Here is a 12,025-nt window from a genome sequence, read left to right on the forward strand (position 1 = left end):
TAAAACTCATCAGGATGTATTTCAGTGACATTCTCAATCTTATCTTTCTGTTTTTTGAACAAGTACTATTTTTTTTTTTTTCTTTAGTTAAGAAAAACAGCATTTGGGGAGAATTTTTGCTTTAAAGCCATACAGAAATTCCTTTCTCTTTCATTCTTTTTTTGTTATTTTTCATAGGTTCCAGAGATATAAGGAGTGCTCAGTTTAATTCAGCTTTATTTAAACTGTTTCATAAAAAAAGACAACACTTTAGGCAACTTAATAGCTCAGATAGAAGTCGTGGATTGAAATATACTGATGATAATTGTTTAATGCAGCATTCTCAAGTGACAGCAGTATACATTTCTGCTGTATAACCACCAATGACAGTAAAGCCTGTAGTGCAACAGAGCACAAGTCCTTCACAGCTTTCCTAAAAAGCCTTTAAGGGCTCAGTTTTTAGCTGCTTTACTGTGAAAAGTCAGACTTACCAGTTTTAACAGTAAATGCATATTCCCTGTTAACTTTCTCTACAGGACATAATTAGCACATCTTCAGTGTCTATCTCAGTTCAGCATGGAGCAGAACCACATGTCCCAGCTGATTTTTGCAAACACATCTCATACTCTTTTCCAGCGTGTGACTGCCAGACTGAACTCTTGCTGGCTCACATGTGCTGCCACTTGCCAAGGTTACTAGGACAACAGCACTGAAACATTAAATCCACTGGTGAAGACACTGAGCTGCAGCAGGCTCTGTACTACTGAAGGTGACCTGCAACTGTGAGGGATGAATTTCAGCTTGTGACTTTGTTTCATTCACAAGAACTTGTTGACTAAAAATACTGGTACAAAATGGGGTATCCAAGAGTGGTTTTCAGAGGTCACAAACACTCTCTACAGAGCGTAGAAAAGGAGGCTCAACAGTAGCTTTGGACAGGCTGTAGAATAGTCTCTTTTACAAAGCACTGGGCATAACCCAGTGCCTGCACTTGAGAACTGCACAAGATCTCTGCAAAAAGGGTTGGGACATGGCAGGTTCAAGGGCTCCAAATTTCCTTTCTTTCCTCCAAATCATGAAAGAAAATGTACCCACTGTGACAGCATCCAAACTGGCAAGTCAAGCCAACCTAAGCTCCTGCATAAGTTTTAATAAACCCCTTTTTTTAACCCAGAAAGATCCTACCTGGTGGTGAAGTGCTTTAAACACAAGCTGAGTGTGGAAGAGAGGGCTAGACCTGAGCACAGCTATAATCTCATCTTCAATCCACCAGTGTCTCAATGCATATTCATGCAAAGATGGTTGCATGCTTTTAGTTCTCTACCATCTTCTCATGACTGACAGGTTTCCCTTAATGGGAAGTACCCTGCAGCCTATTTGCAGAAACAACTATGAAGCATATCTCCAGAGTAAATTCACAAATATTAAAAAAGATGACCAGCTTCACCGCAGGAATGTTTAGTCCATGAAAACATAAACCAAGTTCTACCATCCAACTTAACTGGCTGACGGGGACACAGACATGTTGCAGCTATGCTCAACACCTCCCTAAGAGGTCTGTGTGGCAGACAGTATACTTTGCCTAGATGCTTCTCCCAGTCTATTGTCTCATATGGCCCAGATTTTCTGGGGGCTGGATTGCATGGATTGCTTTGCTCATGAACACTGAGGGAACTGGTAAATGCATGGATCAATACTGAGGCTATTATGCTCAATCTTTAGCGTTCCACAAAACTGTGGAAGCAGACCCTGCTAGAGAGGGAAAAGTGACTTTTTCTGCTGAAATATAGTTTCTGTACTTTACTACATTCCAAACCAGAATGTGTCAGTCCCATGAGACAGCTGGTAAGTGAATAGCATCCACTTTATAGCACATCAGCTTTACTTAAGCAAAGCTCACTCACATTTTTTTTTTGTTCAGCAGAAAAAGCAGTCACCATGAAACAGTGAATTACATGAAACCAGCAAGTAATTCACTGGAAGACATTTGGAACCATAGTTCAAATTTACATCTATGCCAGACAGTTGTTTAAAAAAAAAAAAAAAAAAAGAGAGAGAAAAAAAGCGCCTCTGCTAGCAAAGAAAAGGAAAAAGACACAGAATTTGTCAATGCATGATCTCACACCACTTTGTAGACTTTGCGTAATACCAGATTATTCATAGTGGAACACATCAGCAAAGCTGATTTTAGATTGTTAAAGAGAAAGGCGTTATATTGGAGATAAAAGACAGCCTTGTCAAACAGTTGCCTGAAACTCAAACTGACCCCCTGACTGGAATAATTTTGATGTTTATGAAGTTTACTGCTTATTCTTTCCTCTGCTGCTATTTCTTCCACTTCCATGTCCATGTCCTGCTTTGAAATAATAACCAGATGGATTAAAAGGTCATCACTGAAGATTTTATCTCATATTTCTGGCTTCTTCTCAAGCAGGAAACAATATAAACCTCAAAAAAGAGACTGCTCTAAACTCAGTTTCCCCCTAATTTCCACACACAAGGATTTCAGATAAATTAAGATCTAAATACTTCTCTGGAATCCCAACAGACACTGAAGTTTTCACATCATTTAATGACAAATAAAATATGTTTTGGCTCAGGGTAAGGAAAGCACTGAAATATCATCTAATACCCCTCCAGAGCAAATGAACACAAGCTTCTAACACTTGGAGATCTTGCTGATCAGTGAATCCTTTATTAGTTTGCCTAAAAGTAGCAGTGTTTTCTGCCTCAATTTCTTAGGGAAAAAGGGTCCTATGCTGCCTTTCTGATATGACAGAGGTGTACTCCAGCTTTACTTGTAAAGTTGAGAACTCATCACTGCTGAACCACACAAATCCTGCATGAGTATTCACTTTTGTAAATGAAATAGCATTTATACAGCTGTTTGATGACTATACACAAGCTCCAGATCAACAGCCACTAAAGGACTTGGGAAAATGAGGACACAAACTATATCATTCTTATTGGATGTATTTCTACCTCATGGAGTGTCAGATAAACCTTTTGTGTTCTGAATTCAGGTTGAAAGAAAAGAATCAAGAACTTTGCCTAGCTGAACCTTCATTTCCATTTGCTAAGTTTGCAGGGTGGTTTTGAGATCCTGTCCATTGCTATAGCAACCTAAAAGAACTGTAAGCATCTCCAGGTGATACTGGTATCTGAAAATAAACCAAAGGCTGGCTGCACTTTGAGTGAGAAGAGCATATGCCTTATCTTGACTGTTTCTTTCATCATGATAAACTTTGGAAATGGTACCAAAGAGAAAAAAAAATCAAATAAACCCAAGCAGAGTTCATAACTATAAGCTGTGTATAAATATCAGGCATATTATCAGATTCAGACCTGATATCAGGTTGATAACATGCTGATTACTGGGTTTTCTCTGCCTTCTTGATTCACCCAAAGGTGTTTCCTCTGCCAGTCATCTGAGAGAAACTAATCTTCTGGTTTTCGTTAAGCTTCTATAGCAAAAGAGCCACAGTACTGACCTGTCTCAAGTTCAAACATTTCACTTTGTCCTTGACCAGCGAAAGTTCCCAGACACACACGACTGAGCTTGTTCCAGATGTGATTATGGTAGTTGCTGAAGGACACACAGCGCAGAGGCACTTTCCCCAGTCTGCCATGCACTCAAATGTAGACACGTTCTGTACAAGAAAGCAGCTTTAAGTCAAATGCTCATATGGTGATACCATGCATTTATTAGCACCAAATGGCAGATGCAGTTTTCAGAACTGAACTTCCATTTCTTCACATCCAGGAAAGAAAAGCTCATCTTAACCAGTCTCTATGCTCAAAGCACAGCTGCATAGTATGCACACACACAGGCTGTGGCTACATGCAGCTGTGCCGTTCCTCCAGGGCCCAAACAGGAACGCTGGACAAATATCAGTGCCTTACGTCTTAGGAGACCTGAGTCCCAATCCCTCTTGTGCCACAGGCTTCCTACATAACTTCAGATAAGCTTATTCTGCCACTATATAGTGACAGAATGCAAACATTCAACATAGATTAAAAAGAAAGCTCAGGCTGTGATGGCCACTGCTAACAATGTTAGTGCCAGGCTTTGCAATCCTCCTCTTGGATTGAAAAGCCAATTCCATTCTGTGCAGTAAATTCCACTTTGTGTCAGTCTGTGTCAACGGCTCTGTTAGCAGCACCCACATCAGCCTAAACCAAGGTCAGGTCTATTACACATTGCTACAACTACAGCACAAACATCCCTCTGCTCACGTTCTGCATTAGCTCTCTCCCACACAACAGGGACACCACTATGTTGCTAATGATTCTGGTGCAGCTGGATGACACATCTACAAAACACATACCACAGACAGACAAACCTTTACCTGCTTACGAGGACAATTTCTTCCAAGCTCATGTCCAGAGGCACTGTTGAGCCAGAGAGAACTTAAGTTGGATTCCCAACTATCCCTCACAGTGACTGTCTAATCACACTCATTATGCTCAGTGTCACTAGGATCAGTGACATCCTGACTTTTGAAGACACAACAGCATTCTGAACTGTTAAACAGATTTTAATTTAATTCAATGGAGAAAACTCTCAATAATTTTATACAGGGAGCAGGAAGTAAAGTATACCTCATGGCTTTTTCACTTCCATTGACTGTATGTCTGTAAAAACATAATGATGTGGCTTGCACAAATTCCTGAATGACATATTCTGCTATTCTGGTACCCAAGCTAACTCAGATCTCTTTGTGTGTCATAACATTGACCCAAACACATCCAAAAATCAGTGTGATTGTGCTAGAGAAACTGGATCTGTCAAGTGCCCTAACAAGCAGTGTGGTGACACAGACTGTTGCTTTTTAACAGCAAAGAAGTAAGAGTATTAACTTTCTAGCACAGAAGATATTATTATTTTGAATGAATGCACTGGGCTACACTGGGGAGACAGAGAAAAATTGACAGATGGTCCTGTTTTAATTCCAACAGAAAGTTCTGCACAATGAAATTTCTGATTAGTAGCCAGGAGACCTTGTGTTGTCCTTACAACCCATGAAATGGTGTTTCTCCTTCATTTTGATGGAGAACACAGTTACTGGAAGGAAAACCTGAGATAATTGAGATCAGAAATTACACATTTTTGAGCAGTCTACAATGACTTTGCACTCTGTTGGGATATACGACTTGAGATTCCTCAAAAAGGTTGACTGTACAGCATCCTCTGAAATCAACTCCACAACAGGCTCTGAAATGGGTGTCCAAACCAGCCAAAACCCACAACATATCATTCATTTCTGAAACACTTAGACTTTTCCTTATTTACCTTCTCGGACCCATAGTTGCCAAAGCAGCAGGTGAAGTCCTCAAATCCCCAGCAGAATGTTTTGTTCCAAAGAGGAGGAATTAAAACTTTATTTTTTTCGACAGCCAGAATGCCTTTCTCAGTATGAACAATGTGTCCAATAGCTCTCTTGGGATAGTCTGATAAGACAAAGAACATATTTAATTCTGAGGTTTTTAGAGCACTTATGTTAACTTTCATCCTTGCACGGCTTGTGTGGTGAGGCTGGCAAATCCCACATTTGGGCTCAGTGTTGAGGCCAGGCCCATAGACAGAAATCTGCTCTACAACTAGAGATTCCAGACAGAATAGTGGAAACACTCCTCTCCAATGGACCACATAATTCCATGAGAGGGAGTGATGTGCTCTGAAGGAGAGGGTTTAACAGCAGTGTCATTAAGCTGCCAGTGCAGACTGCCTTATGCCATGCACTACAGAGGATGCTGGGCATGCCACCAACAGCCTCTGTAGCACAGCTATGGGAGCCCACTGTCCCTACCAAGATGTGCAAAGAACACCATCGTGGCGTGAAGTAGACACAGTGAAATTTTCCAGGGTAAGGAAAATACAGACTAAGAAAAAGATGATAAAAAAGAAAAGATGTGAAGACTGAGAAGTGGGGAAAGACAGACATAATTTACTTTGCTGTTGAATATAAAAAGTGAGAATGCAAATGGAAAACAGTGAGATTTGTGTTTCAATTTAACATATTCAGAATGTATAAGAGAGAAAAGATTTAGGTTTCTTATAAAAAAAAATGTATCTTCTTAACTCTACAACAGAAGTTTCAAGATTTCTCCTGAGTATTTGAGTGTTTTCAATGCCCACTCACAATAAACATATATACAAATAATAATTGGCAGAAGGGATCTTGATTGCACCAACTCATACAAAGCTGCATGAATATTTTTCTGCTCTTGAAAATTCAGATTCACCCCATCCAAGAATTCTGTACTTATTAGCTCAGGAAATGGAGCACAGTCCCTGCAGCACCTTTTATTGTAACTGGTGAGAGTTTCAGATTTTGCAGGCTGCTCATAAAAGGAGGAAGAATTCCACTTGAGTGAAGGGACAGCACAGTCTCTCTTCCTGATGAGCTTTTGCCTTGGGCATTCCTCGATGGATGTGGTTTCGTGAAGAGCTAGGACAAAAGAATGGCATTAGAAAACTAATATCTATTTGCCAGATCATACAGGAGAGACATCTGTTTAAATCCTTAATCATAGACTCTAGGACTATCATACACAAACCTCTTCATTGTGGTATCATCTTACCATTGTTACATTTTCATCAGACTACATCCTTTCCTCACAGAGATAGGAAGCTAATCCCAGTAATTCAGAAGAGGGAAAAGTATAGGTGAGACTTTGAGCTGCTTTTATTTGACTGTACCCATTCCTAGACTAGTGGTTACTCATGTGACTGTACTGAAGCAGCAGTACCCAGATTTGATGCCACAGCTGTATGGCATACAACAGGAACAGCATGATTAGAAGGTGGAATCACATACATGTGTGGGTGCATACTGATGTAGTACATAATCTGAGGAATTCTATAGCCCATCTTTCAACATATTTAAATCAGAAAATGTCTCTGATTTAAATTTCTATTCTTGCTTTCCAGTTGAAATCAAGATCAAAACAAATTATGCTCTTTACTCGCATGGTAAAGTGGTACCTGCTTTGGTATCTGTCCGAAGTTGCTGACAAAACCCAGGACAGTGTTCTTAATCAAAGGATCTTTAACATTGTTGAGGTCCATCTTGTCTCCATAGAAGTAAGGGTGATAGGTGTTAACTGCCTCCACCGCAGCTGAGCCATGTTGCTTGTAGCCAAAAATCAGATCTATCCAGCGATGGAGGTGTGCACTGACATAGTCACTTTCCAGTGCCTGAAACCAAAATAAAATTAATTAATTCAGCAGAGTGTATCCATGACAAATACATTACCACTTTCCAATCCTTGCTGGAGACTGAAATTCTGTGCAAGAGAATCTTTACACTTTCAGTTTCTCCAGTACCACCATTCTCAGCACATCCTCACAAAATGTGACCAAAGAGATGAAAGGTGGATCCCCACAGGAAAAGGAAGGACAAAGTGCAGCATGCTTGTCTTAACAGACACCAGAAGTAATATCCTTAGAGACACCACAGGCAGGTTCCACAGAGTGGAAGTGCTCCACAGGTCTTGGCACATCCTCCAGCTTCTAGCACACATTAAAGCCTGTGCTATCATGTCTTCACCGATACTGTTACTGACACAAGACAGTCTAAATGAGCAAAACAGCTTTTAGCATTTGGTGCCACCACTTTGCTCTATGGACAAATCACAGGTGAATTTCTATTTGTAGAAATATGCCTTATAAATCATACTGAGTAGCAAAGACTTTATTTGAGAAAATACATATCAATATAGATTGGAAAGGGAGATGACTAGAAGAGGGGCTTCTAAGTGGGGTCTGAAGGATATAGCAGGAGAGACTGCATGCCATGAACTAGCAAAGAGAATTTAGAACTTGCAGTGAAATGGCAAGGGGTGCTGCAAGCCGAGACAGGGAAGGGGTTTTGCAGTAGGAGACTTGGGGTGCAACAGGGCAGCTGTATGACAGAAGCTTCAAGACAGCCTGAGTTTGATCAACAAACATTTTGCTACCCTTGCAGGACTTAAGCAGAGACAGTCACACCACTGGATTTCCTCATCATGGAAAAACTTGGGATCTGAACTTTTCCCGCCAAATAAGAAATGGTTTACTTCAGTTAGATTTTCTACCCATAGTGACAAGTGTGTGGATTAATGGGACCAGAAGAAACAATTACTACTAAAAAAGACTGGGAGAGATGTTACAAGGTAATACATCCACCCCAATGTGGGCTCCCTAGAAAGCTCAATGTAAACATGGTGGAAAACACAAGTTTTCCTTGAAGATCCAGAGAGCAATTTATAAGCAGCAGACAAAAGTTTCAGTTGAACCTTTGCCCACCTCCAGGTTACCCAGCCTTACCCATGAGGCTTCACTAAACATTAGTGCCCCTGCCATCACCTGCCTCACCAAATTTTTGTGGATTCCCAAACAGCCTTGCCCAATAATTCAAGCAGCAGTGTTAAGCATTATTAAAAATACTTTCCGATCTCCAAATCATTTGACTGCGCAATACTCCCTGATGCTCAGTTAAAGGTCTCCCAAGCAGACCATCCCACCCAAAGCACAGTGGAAATAAACAAGCTAATGGGATCCAGAACAATGGCTCATTTCACAGAGCCGACAGTTAGCCCAGTGCAGCTGGTTTAAATGACCCTGCCCACAGCTATAACAATCACGGGGCAGCTCAGAGAACAAGTGTGGCATACAATCTGTCCCCTGCAAACAACAGGAAAACACTTATGAACAGACTCAGAACTCATCCTTATTAATAAAAGCAGTTAGTCCATGAATTACAAACTGTAAATTTTGCCTGGCATCACTGCCAGAGAAAAACAAAGCAACCAACAGAGCTGCAAATGTGCAGCCTCTCAGTATTTCACTGAGCACTATGACAAGCCCAACCAGGGAGGGAGAACTTGGTGTCTAATAAGGAAGTAAATAAATTTCTTTAGTAGATGAGATTCCTAACTTATTAAACATGAAACAGGGAGCTACTCAGTTTTATGTCAAGAGCAATTCTTTGCTCTCATATTCTTTAAAGCAATAGTCAAACCTCAGAACAGTGTTCATCTGGATCAGTTTAATGCACCAAACTCATTGTGAAGCCTTCTAAAACTGACCACGGTACCACTAACAAGTACACCCAGTCTTGTGGATGGTTTCAGAAGACAGAAACCATTATATGTTTCAGAATTCAAGATCTCTAACTCTCCACTTCAGAGTCAGATGAACTTCCCAGGCAGGCTAATCGACTTTCCACAGCAAGATTTCTTGCATCCTCCCGTGTAACACCTAGTACTACCTATTTGTTGGGGACAGAATATTCATTGACTGTACGTGATATCTGATCAGGTCTGGCAAATCATTAAGAACATGAGTCTATAAATGTGATCTTTCATTTGCTAAACTGCTCCTATTTGAGATTTGAATTAATTTATAAAAGTTGTGTGGTTTTATCAGTAGTGCCAATGTTATCAAATAGTGCAGCTCAGTGGAAGCAGGTCTGTAGAACAGAACAGATGGTTGAGAGGGCCCAATATCCACATTACACTGTGGGGGCTTTACTTCAAATTAGATCTAGTCTGCTCTTACAGGCTGAATGCCATCAGCATCTGTAGTGCACAACTGGAGTGCAGCTTTTGGGTTTGTTTCATCCAAAACAAATCTAGTTCACACAATTTGAGATCACTGCAATAAGAGCAAAGCCACATTATGCAGGGATGATTGATAGATTAATTTCCAAACTGCACTCTTACTCCAATGTACAAGGCAAAAACAGATGTTCCCCATTTTATCTAAGTGCCTTCAGAGTGCTCACCATTACACAAGCAGTAAGGAGCACGGCTCAGTGCTTTACACTCCAAACAAGCCACAATATACGAGACAGGATTTCTCCCTATGTTTTTCTTTAAAAAAACATCAGCATAAAATTGCAGCAGCTTTCAGGCATCCATGGATTTCTGTCTGCAGCACCTCTGTTAAGGAGGGACGGTGTTATCCTTCCCATATTTGGGAATCTGGAGAACAGAGACTAAGGACCTTGAAGTCACATAGACAGCATGAGATACAGCAGGGAAAGGAACCAGAGTGCCCCAAAACCTTCATGCCTTCATTGGAGCCACTGGGGAACACCGGGGAACTGCTGCATGTTTGACCTCAGTGGCTAACATCTATTTGCACTGGGTGGCACTGAGCTGCTTCCCTGCAAGGGAAGGGATCAGGCACTCGCTAGGCTCAACTCTTCATTTTAGCAAGGACTGTACTTCAAGTGGCAAGCCTGCAGTGCACAGAACACTTACTCAAGTATCTCCTCCCTCATAGCAGAAGTATCACCATGTGATTATGGGCACTGACAAAAACTCGTTTCTGTCTTCCCTTCCACTACTTTTCAGTGTGACTGGAGCTCTGGGTCTCTAAATCACTCTCCAGGAGCTTCAGAGATGTCAGTCTCAGTAATACTTATTATTGTGCATGTACAGGAGCTTAAGCAGTCTGAACATGGCGCTTAACCTCTCTGCATCTCAGTTCTTTGGCAAAAACATTGTCTTCTTATCCCCTCAAGCTAATAGGTTGCAAAAAAGCAGGAGATAGACTCTGACTGAAAAATGGAAGCTAGATTCTGGGGGAAATGCAGACACTGAACGGTGTTTCCAAATCAGAACAAAAAACCCCAACTCTCAAGTTTTCTCATGTATTAAAATCCACAACCCCTCCCCTCCCAGTTCTAAATGTGGAAAAATCACATCCTTTTATTTTACTAATAATGGACCTATATACCATACACTATTAGTTCTAACAGTTACATCATAAAATAAAATATTTTCAGTTCAGCCTGTAATCTAATATAAACATTGCAATGAAAAGATAATTTTGAAATGTTTTGATAACAAAGACAGAAAGTTGAAATGATTCATTGAGACATTTCTTGTTATTACTGACACACTCCTATTTCAATCTGACTAGTTTTCTGGAGAAAAGCTCTTCTATGCATTTTTTCCCCAGATAGGTTTACTCACTGTGTGCTTGTCAGCCCAGTAAAACTGGGCTGTGATCTGAGTTACACAGGTAACTGCTACAGAAATAGAAGGTAAAACAAAGAACAAGGAGATTAATGTGGCTTCTGCAAAGGGACTGATTAGTTACTGCATATGCTGTAAATTCAATGTACTGGCTTAGGTTACTAAACTGCATGACAGCATACCACTGAGTCAAGCTACTAGGCATGGAGACACTTGAAACCTGCTAATAATAGTAAGCAGCTATTCTCCACACCACATAATTTTGAATATCATTAATTCACAAGCTGTTTTGTACTGAGGCAGGATTCTGGGGCAAAAAGTGGTAGATGACTACTTTCAATGACATTTCCGAAATGATTGAAAACAACATTTTTAATAAGTGTTGTTGTTTAAAAGTTACCCATTTCAAAATAGGTAAAGTAGCAAGACTGAAATTTAACTTCTTTTAAATATTTATTAGCATTATTGTTCTGCCACAGATTTAAAGTGAAGCGTTCAGGTGATGAATTCACAATAGAGACTAAAGGGAGCTGCTTAATCGATTACACAACAACAACAAAAAAGGATATATCTCATTATACACTCAACAGTCCTTAAAAAGAAACAAAGGCAGGACTACTGCACAAGAAAGCAGGCAAGCTCAGACTCAATTCATATACAAGCTCACTCACAGGAGTAACCTGAGCACGTGTGAATGAATCCAGAGTTGAACAGGCTGGCTCTCAGAGCTATTCACCAGCCAAAGTGTTTGCAGAATTAATTTTGCAAAATGTGTAGATGATGTACACTACTACGAGCCTGTTCTCTTAAAACTGGTTTAACAGAAGAAAATTTTCCTCAGGATGGATTCACAGCCCATAGAACAGCTTATAAAGGATTTTTTTTGGTTTATTCTTTAAACATGGATAAAAAAGGCATTGTCAAACATGGGACTAAGGCTAGATTACTTGACAGCACCCAGGTGGCTGCAAGGAGAAGGAGACATAAGAGGCCAGAATAAATAAATCAAACAGATGCATAGGGTCTCAAGAGGGAAAGCAGAGACACTAAGTATAGGGAGTGGAGCCATAGAAAA

The 12,025-nt window shown here is 40.4% G+C and overlaps 1 protein-coding gene across 7 annotated transcripts in view; it reads right to left on the reverse strand.

The window, feature by feature from the left end:
• The window catches only part of WDFY4 (WDFY family member 4), a 144,870-nt gene that overhangs the window by 8,467 nt on the left and 124,378 nt on the right, over nucleotides 1–12,025 (reverse strand). For all 7 annotated transcript variants that reach the window (XM_056352640.1, XM_056352639.1, XM_056352638.1 and 4 more), the window contains 4 exons: nucleotides 6,968–7,180; nucleotides 6,284–6,431; nucleotides 5,273–5,430; nucleotides 3,471–3,629 (listed from right to left, as the gene is read on the reverse strand). In XM_056352640.1, the coding sequence (XP_056208615.1) occupies nucleotides 3,471–3,629; nucleotides 5,273–5,430; nucleotides 6,284–6,431; nucleotides 6,968–7,180 (678 nt within the window). The remainder of the gene's footprint in view (nucleotides 1–3,470; nucleotides 3,630–5,272; nucleotides 5,431–6,283; nucleotides 6,432–6,967; nucleotides 7,181–12,025) is intronic.

The sequence above is a fragment of the Falco biarmicus genome, chromosome 9 (assembly GCF_023638135.1).
Source record: "Falco biarmicus isolate bFalBia1 chromosome 9, bFalBia1.pri, whole genome shotgun sequence".
NCBI lineage: Eukaryota > Metazoa > Chordata > Aves > Falconiformes > Falconidae > Falco > Falco biarmicus.